This window comes from Oncorhynchus kisutch, linkage group LG4 (assembly GCF_002021735.2).
Source record: "Oncorhynchus kisutch isolate 150728-3 linkage group LG4, Okis_V2, whole genome shotgun sequence".
NCBI lineage: Eukaryota > Metazoa > Chordata > Actinopteri > Salmoniformes > Salmonidae > Oncorhynchus > Oncorhynchus kisutch.
This window is the reverse complement of record NC_034177.2, coordinates 13714507-13723767: the sequence shown is the minus strand read 5'-3', so window position 1 is coordinate 13723767 and position 9261 is coordinate 13714507. Positions and strand designations below refer to the sequence as shown.

The 9261-nt window shown below is 41.1% G+C and overlaps 1 protein-coding gene across 1 annotated transcript; it reads right to left on the bottom strand.

Annotated features, from left to right (window-relative positions):
- Nucleotides 1–1427: 1427 nt before the first annotated feature.
- Nucleotides 1428–8428, bottom strand: LOC116373956 (sterile alpha motif domain-containing protein 9-like). Its single transcript, XM_031822463.1, has 3 exons — nucleotides 7714–8428; nucleotides 7220–7493; nucleotides 1428–7034 (listed from the first exon to the last, which is right to left on the bottom strand). Exons 1-3 carry the CDS (start codon nucleotides 8416–8418, stop codon nucleotides 3427–3429), a joined length of 4587 nt encoding a protein of 1528 aa, XP_031678323.1. The 5' UTR covers nucleotides 8419–8428; the 3' UTR covers nucleotides 1428–3426.
- Nucleotides 8429–9261: the final 833 nt, after the last annotated feature.

The window sequence follows — 9261 nt, the reverse complement described above, 5'->3', positions numbered from 1 at the left end:
CACCAAACATGTGGAAGAAGGTGCTCTGGTCAGATGAAACCAAAATTGAACTTTTTGGCAACAATGCAAAACGTTATGTTTGGCGTAAAAGCAACACAGCTCATCACCCTGAACCTACCATTCCCACTGTCAAACATGGTGGTGGCAGCATCATGGTTTGGGCCTGCTTTTCTTCAGCAGGGACAGGGAAGATGGTTAAAATTGATGGGAAGATGGATGGAGCCAAATACAGGACCATTCTGGAAGAAAACCTGATGGAGTCTGCAAAAGACCTGAGACTGGGACGGAGATTTGTCTTCCAACAAGACAATGATCCAAAACATAAAGCAAAATCTACAATGGAATGGTTCAAAAATAAACATATCCAGGTGTTAGAATGGCCAAGTCAAAGTCCAGACCTGAATCCAATCGAGAATCTGTGGAAAGAACTGAAAACTGCTGTTCACAAATGCTCTCCATCCAACCTCACTGAGCTCGAGCTGTTTTGCAAGGAGGAATGGGAAAAAATGTCGGTCTCTCGATGTGCAAAACTGATAGAGACATAACCCAAGCGACTTACAGCTGTAATCGCAGCAAAAGGTGGCGCTACAAAGTATTAACTTAAGGGGGCTGAATAATTTTGCACGCCCAATTTTTCAGTTTTTGATTTGTTAAAAAAGTTTGAAATATCCAATAAATGTCGTTCGACTTCATGATTGTGTCCCACTTGTTGTTGATTCTTCACAAAGAAATACAGTTTTATATCTTTATGTTTGAAGCCTGAAATGTGGCAAAAGGTCGCAAAGTTCAAGGGGGCCGAATACTTTCGCAAGGCACTTTCAGTTCAGCAAACTCTCTCCAGAAGTTCAGTGAGCATCTCTGAATGATCCAATGTTGACCTAATTGACTAATGATGATAAATACAATCCACCTGTGTGTAATCTCACCATATTCTTATCGGCAGACTCAGTAGCCTCGGTTTTTCGGATGACTGCCTTGCCTGGTTCACCAATTACTTTGCAGACAGAGTTCAGTGTGTCAAATCGGAGGGCATGCTGTCCGGTCCTCTGGCAGTCTCTATGGGGGTGCCACAGGGTTCAATTCTCGGGCCGACTCTTTTCTCTGTGTATATCAATGATGTTGCTCTTGCTGCGGGCGATTCCCTGATCCACCTCTACGCAGACGACACCATTCTATATACTTTCGGCCCGTCTTTGGACACTGTGCTATCTAACCTCCAAACAAGCTTCAATGCCATACAACACTCCTTCCGTGGCCTCCAACTGCTCTTAAACGCTAGTAAAACCAAATGCATGCTTTTCAACCGGTCGCTGCCTGCACCTTCAGTTTTTGATTCGTTAAAAAAGTTTGAAATAATCAATAAATGTCGTTCCACTACATGATTGTGTCCCAATTGTTGTTGATTCTTCACAAAAAAATACAGTTTTATATCTTTATGTTTGAAGCCTGAAATGTGGCAAAAGTTCACAAAGTTCAAGGGGGCCGAATACTTTCGCAAGGCACTGTATATCAAAAGTCAATAACATTCTCCTTTCCTAGTACAAATACTCACGATCGTGGACTGTTTCAGTACAAACAATTAGTATTTCAGAGTAGCATGTATTTTTCCCCTTTTTTTTGCTCTTCACATGAACAATTCCCATAACTGTGTCAACTAGGACACTGCGGTAGACAGCCGTTTGTCCGCAGCAACATAGGGACTATTCTGCCCTGCAACAGCTGCTGTCTCTTTTTTTTTTAATATTTTTTTCAGAAAGTAAGTACTTTCGGAATTTAAAGAGTATTTTGTCTCAATGTTGTTGTTTTCTCAAGTGTCTCTAAACCTCAGGAGGTCATTCTCACCGGTTGTGGTGAGGCTGGCTTGTTGGTGGTCTGGCTCACAGACAGGGCCTGTGCAATGTTCTCACTGGTAGACTGGGTGACTTTGGTACAGCCTGAAGGTGTCGCCTGTTTCGATGAGCGACGTTGCCGTGTTAAGTTTCAACAACGTAGGATCTCAACTCTGGAGATTTGCTGATGACCACTGCTAGTGTTTTCCATCCCTTCTCTCTGTCCAGCTTGACTCTTATTTTATTTAACCTTTATTTAACAAGTCAGTTAAGAACACATTCTTATTTACAATGATGGCCTAGGAACAGTGGGTTAACTGCCTTGTTCAGGGGCAGAACAACAGATGTTTACCTTGTCAGCTCAGGGATTCGATCTAGCAACCTTTCGGTTACTGGCCCAACGCTCTAACCACTAGGTTACCTGCCGCCCCAAAGATTAGTTCCTTTACACTCTGTCAAGGGTATAGTTCAGGTAAGGGGCGCACTGAATACCTCCTGTTGTAGAAGCTTGTTTGACTTTCTGATCCTTATGTTTCACACTATCGTGGCTGATGTGCTTTGGTTGTAGTTTTTCAGCATTTTCAGTTTTTCAGCATCCGGTCATCCGGATCTGCCCTCCTGTCATGAGTTGCGCTGGTTTGCTCCCGTTGCACTGATAGGCGTGGCTCGGTAGCACATCAAAGCTGGTTGTTTGAGAATTTGTTTAGCTGTTTGACAGCTTTTTCTGCAGCGTCGTTTGCCTGCAGGTAATAGAGGCTGGAGGTGGTATTATGGATGAAACCATACTTCTTTCTGAACTCGTCTAACTCAGTACAGACAAACTGGGTAGCGTTGCCGCTAACGAGTTTGGTAGGAATCCCCCATCTCACTTGTGGTAGTTGGTAGAAGGTCTATGTCTCTGGAGAAGTATTCCACCACTTCAAGGTATTTCTTGCCCTCTTGCTCACACAGGTCAACCGTGATCTTCTGACACAGACCTTTTAGATAAAGGTGTCGTGACAAGTGGCCCTCTCTTTTGAGTTGGTTTATTCTCTGTACAGAACTTGCATGATGTCACTTTTCTTGCTTTGTGGGTGCTGATGCCCGGCAACCACACAGACATCTTGGGCCTTTCTCTGGCACTTTGTCAGCCCCATGTGACCTTTGTGTATCGGTTGTAGAACATCTTCTTCCTGTGAAGCTGGGATGACGATCCTGTCTTGATACAACACTAGTCCATCCAGCTCTCGCTGTGTGGTATCCCTGTAGCGAGTAGGGTAGCTGCGCTATTCTCTGAGGCCAGCCTTTCGGATGTGGCTGATAACCATTTGGAGGTCTCGGCCGCTGCATGTCACCTCTCTGATGTTATCCAGCCTGTGTGTAGACTGTAGACACTGGTCTGCTTTCCACCGCATGCTTGGACTTCTTCTTCTTCTTCTTCTGACTGATTTGTTTTCTTTCAGTGGGTTTCTGGCATTGATTTGTGTTTTGTAGATGGTTGTCTTGTTTTTTTGATTGTCAGGTTGTGGTTAATCCATACTTCCCCCATTGACCACACTCTTGGACCGCAACATACAGTTGAATCATTGAGGCCTTTTTAACATGGGCTTCTCATAGCCTATTCATTCTTGATATCGTACGCAAGTGGTCCATCTATGGCAAATCCTAAGAAGAACGACACCTTTTCAATGCTGAAACCACTGCTTATTCCACCCAGATAGGCTGGCCGAACTGGGATTTTGAGTTTGCCATAATTGGCATAAAGTTCTGATTGCTCAACGGTTCCATTGACCCTATAGAGACGGTCAACGATTTCCCTCTTCTTAAAAATGTTTCCACTCCGCCAAAGTTGGGCCAAATCAGCACGTGGTAGGCGTGAAAAACACTCATCAAGTTTGGGTTTAGTTACAAGTCTTTGTAATCCTTTTTTTGGACCCAAGTAGAAGTGAGCAATGGTGCTGCTCTTTCTCAACAAATAAGACATTTGCCTGTGGGATGACTTCCCAAGTGAGTTCACATATGGCCTTATATTGGTGTCTTCTGCATTTGAATCTGGCCAAAGCAACAACAAAGCCAGATAGTATGGCTCTGGGTAGGGATGTTGCAATCCTATATCTTGCAATGTTTTCATAAGAATATCACTGAGTTCATTGTGTCTCTTCACGTGTTTAGATCTTGGCTTCAGTGTGTGGAGAATTATATTTACCAAAATGAAATTGGTTTCTACTTTTCTATTTTGCACAGAATTTTTGCGCAGGAATGTGTAGCATTCTGTGATTTTTTCCACTTCCTCTGCAGTCTTGTCGATCTTTTGATGCAACTTTGCAAGTATCCCTGCAAAGGTGTCTGCATTCTTTTCCTCCAGAAACATCCTATGCTCTTCAATATCCACGCTTAATCTGAGTTCAGGTTTGTCCGCTCGTTCTTTAAATATTTCCGCTGGGGAAGAGCAGACCAGTGTTATGTATCTGGTGAAATGATCAGAGATTTTCTTCTGATTCAGTGATTCAAGCTCTCCTGTATTGTTTCCTTTTATGTATGTGAAGTAACCATTGAAGAATTCAAAAACTTCCTTGACCTGAGGTTTCAAAGCAAGGAGAAATTGTGTATGTTTTTTGATAATATCAACATATTTACTGTTGATTTCGTTATCTTCTTTGGGCACATATTCGATGGGTAATGTTCCTTTCAGAAAGTTCTGCATGTACATCCTTTTCACTTTATCAGTACCTTCAAAGAACGGCAGGTTGCTTATCATTTCAAAGACTGTCAGTGTAGTTTCCATCTCTCCCACATAACCAGAGGTGTTGTAGGGTGTTTTTGTGAGATTTTCACCAGTTTGCTCTTCCGTTTCATTCTTCATGGCCAGCTTTTGAGCCATTTGAAAGGCATTTGAGGCTTTTTGTGCTATCTTTAGGTTAGTCTCAAAGTCCTCTGGCTTGAGTGGAGTCTTTAGCTTTTCACTCTGAATATTATGTTTAAGATTACTTTTGTAAACCTGTCCAACTGTATCAGCTGTGTATGAGTTTTCTTTGACGCCCATGGCCTTTACTGCCCAAATGAGTGCTTGGGGAAAATCTTGCTCATAGAGGTAGAGATACCTTGCAAGAGCTTGAGGAATAGATGCCCTTGTAACAAACCGGGAAGATGCTTTCACAAAGATGTCTCGGATGTTTTGTCCTCCCTCTTGACTGTGAATCTTTTCTATCAATGGAGAAAAATTAGTCGCTCCAACTTTTTTGCGCTGCCTTTCAACTAGCACGCGTTGAATTGTTAGCATGAGGGTGTCTTTTACTACACAGGGTTTGAACAATATATCACAGTGCAGCATGTCCAAGGTTATTTCACTCCGTTTAATGTTGTAGCGTCTGTCCAACTCTTCAAGACATGCAGAGGCTATATCATGATGAAGGATTTGAATTGCTTTGTATTTTCCACGGTCCTCAACATTAAATTGTTTTAGCAAATTGGAGTACGGCTCCATTCTGTCAAGTACACGATCTTCACCCCAGTAAGCCATTTGCAAACTTTTCATCCCCAAAAATTCCTCACAGAGAGACATAGATATTTCTGATTCTGCATCATATGAGTTCAACAGTGCTAAGAAAGCAAGGAGTTGAGCTTTCTTTGTGCTCATGTCCAAGTCCTTCAGAGTGTTGCTCACAACATCAGCTATGTACTTCTTGTCAAAGTTACTCTTCATGATCATAAAACTGTAGAAGTTTTCAGGTTTTTCATGACTTTCTTTAAGTTCCACCAGTTTTTCATCAAAATCATCTTGTTCCTTTTTGGTCAGTTTAGCAGTTATCTGCAGTCTGTTTGTTGAGCAGTGTTTGAACTGGTCCTCAGGGTTATGGCAACGAACACAACTCACAATAATGACTTTTGAGTTTGATGAATCTTCTACAGTTCTGCTTGTGTTTTCCGCTTCAAAAGTTTGGCGAATGCAGTTCTGAAGAGCTTGTGTGTTCTCTGCTTCCTTTGAGTCATCTACTAACAGCAGAACTGGTGTGGATTTCTGGCTCCCGAGCCTCATTAGGTTTTTGACTTGAAAAGCCACTTCAGCTTTTGGTAATGTATTGTCCTTCAACACAGCACATCTGAACTCTCTGCGTAAATCCCACATCACATGCATGGCTAAGGTGGTGCCTCCGCAACCTGGGTGGTGGAACAAATTCAGCAAAACACATGTGGTTTTGGGATCTTGATATTTCACCATCTTTTTCAGATTGTCATATTTGTCTCTTCTAATGAAAGGTTTTGCTTTGCGTTTCTCACAAAAATAGAAGTTCCACCAGTTGACTTTACCCCCTCTGTAGAATTCCTCTTCAACTTTAATTTTGAAGTCTTTAAACTCTGTGCAATTTTCATCATAGACTTTCTCACATTCATTCTGACACAAAATGTCTAGAGCTGTCATCTGGTCTTCATCCTTTTGTTGGAGAACAACAGTGCTGGAGTCAGAAGATGGAAGGAGTCTTCCTGATGGCTGATTGTGTGGTCCAAGTGACATTATAGTACCATTGACTTCACTGAGTGTCAACTCATATATTGATTGCCTGGTGATGTCAGACTCACATTTCTCCTGTATCAAGTATTTCCATTTTTCAAATGTGCTCCTAGATTCACAAATACTCACAATGCTTTCCTCGGCATGTGAGTAGAATGCCAGGAAAGTATCAAAGACAGGATCTCTATCGGTTACAGGTGACAGTAGAAGAAATATGACAAGAGTTCTTCCATTTGGAAGAACTTCAGGTTTGCAAATGAATGAAACCATATGCTCAATCTCTCTGCGTTTTCCCCTGAACCAGTCTTTGTAGTCCAGCTGTCTATCCGATTCCCTGTCAAGGTCATGCCTCCCATTACAAAACACCCAGCTGGTCTGCTTATACAGGTTGAGATTTTTTATCACAACATTTGGTTCGCCTTGGAATTGGGCTGGGAGATGGAGATTTGCCACTCTTGATTCTCTGTATGAACTGCATACGCCACCAGGAGCTGCAGAGTCAGGATCAAAGTCCAGGACACAGAACAATTTCAACTTGCTCAGAAACTGTAGATGTTCTATTTGCTCACTGTGACACTTGTTCACAACAATAACGAATTGATCATAGTAGTCCATCATATTTCCTCCACAAGTTAATACGTTTTTCAATTTATCACCCTGATTGGTCTCTCTCCTCAAATCCTTTTTGGGGTCCTGTGCGGTCATCATTTGTGAACCTGAAGAAATAATTACAAAACAAAATCAATTACTGGTGATCCAAACAAATATTACTGATGGTCTTGTTTGTGACAAACTGACAATTATGACTTTTTAATGTAAAAACAGTTATTGTATTAATACAGGTCCAATGTTAATTGGCTGAGATTCAAAGACTCATTTGACTGAATATTGTTTCACTTACCCATATCCCTTTTCAGACGGGCAGCCAGTTCATTGTGTTCGATTCTCCCTAGAATCTGAAGAGTGACATTTAATGCCTCTTCCTCATAGTGCTTTGTCATCGAGTCCGCTACTTCTGTGCGGGTCTTGCTGTCTTCCAAGTGACTCCGTGCAATCGGTCTATATCCGTTCAGTTTTAGGTCTTTCAGAGAAGACTTAAAGCGTTTAAACTCGTCCTGATGTAAGTCGTCAAGGGTATTCTGGAGCATGGTAAGTGAACTTGGCGTGCTTGAGATCTGTGGGAATGAAATAGGGTTCGTTTGAAATGTTTTTTTTGGGGCCGAGAAGTCAATCAAAATGGTAATGGTTTGCTGCCACACACATGTATTGTTGTGTTTAATTTGCAAATATAACCTGCTTTACTAAGCAAGGACTTACTGTATGTTGAGTGTGTGTGTGTGTGTGTGCGAGAGAAGCGTACCTCATTAAATAAGCAAGATGCTACACAACCCCTACCTTGGATGGTAACTTTTCTGCAACCATGGCCTGTGGTTTTGGTTCTTCCTTCTTTTGTGTAACTGTTTTCCCTGATGGTTTCACTATTTTGAGCTCTTCTATGTTTGGTTCGCTCTTCATGGGGGATACAGTCTGAACCGGTAGAGTTTGACATAGTTCTACTTGCTTCTCAGGTGTTTTCTGTAGATTTTCTTGGTCACTGTTGATGTGTGTGGGGGGTTGTAATATAGGCTCTGGTCCATTGTTTAACTTTTCCAGCATGCCAATTATTTTAACAGCAGGACCATGTTTAATGCCTAGTTCCACAAGATCATTCTTTTTGAAGCAAAACAGGCAATTGCCTGACACTTCCTCTTCCAAAATACGGTCTACATATTGGTGGTATACCTTCGCCTCTTCCCTTAACCACTGACAAACTTGTTCTTGTGTCCATTTCTTGATGTATGCAGGAAATTGTGATTTATGCTGTAATCCACTCTTCAAATCCTCAAGCATTGACACAATTTTCACAGCCGGACCATGTTTTATGTTCAGATCCAGAAGATCCTTCTTTTGGAAGTATTCTAGGTCTTCCCCTGATACCTCCTCTTCTAGCAACTTGTCTGCATATATATGGTGAATGTTAACCTGCGTCGTCAACCACTGATGAACTTCTTCCTTCGTCCACTTTTCAATCTGAATTGCAGACTCCATTGAATGGCTCATTGTGAATAAAATATTACTGAAATAGAAAAGAGAGACAAACCAAATTGTTTAGTTTTTGCTGTATGCTTCCCTGGTAGTTTTTTTTGCCTATACTTCAAGATTATATAATCAAATTCATGAAAATGTGGTCATTTAAATTAAGGTAGCCTATATTAAGGTAGCCTAAATATATATAGTGCATTCAGAAAGTATTCATACACATTTGACTTATTCCACATTTTGTTGTGTTACAGCCTGAATTCAAAATGCATTAAATTGATTTGATTTCATGCCCATCTACACACAATACTCCAAAATAAAACATTGAAAACAGGTTTTTTGAAATTGTTGCAAATGTATTGAAAATTAAATACAGAAATATCTCTTTTACATAAGTATTCACACCCCTGAATCAATACATGTTAGAATAACCTTTGGCAGCGATAACAGCTGTGAGGCTTTCTGGGTAAGTTTCTCAGTGGTGTAAAGTACTTAGGTATTATTTTACTTTCTTTTTTTTAACTAGGCAAGTCAGTTAAGAACAAATTCTTATTTTCAATGGCGGCCTAGAAACAGTGGGTTAACTGCCTTGTTCAGGGGCAGAACAACAGATGTTAATTTTTACTTAAGTCGTTTTTGGGGGGGTATCTGTACTTCACTATTTATATGTTTGACTAATTTTACTCCACTACATTCATAAAGAAAAAAATGTTCCAATTCACACACACTTATCAAGAGAACATCCCTTTTCATCCCTAATGCCTCTGATCTGGTGGGTTTACTAAACACAAATCCTTCATTTGTAAATGATGTCTGAGTGTTGGAGTGTGCCCCTGGCTAACCTTCAATTTTAAACAACTAAAG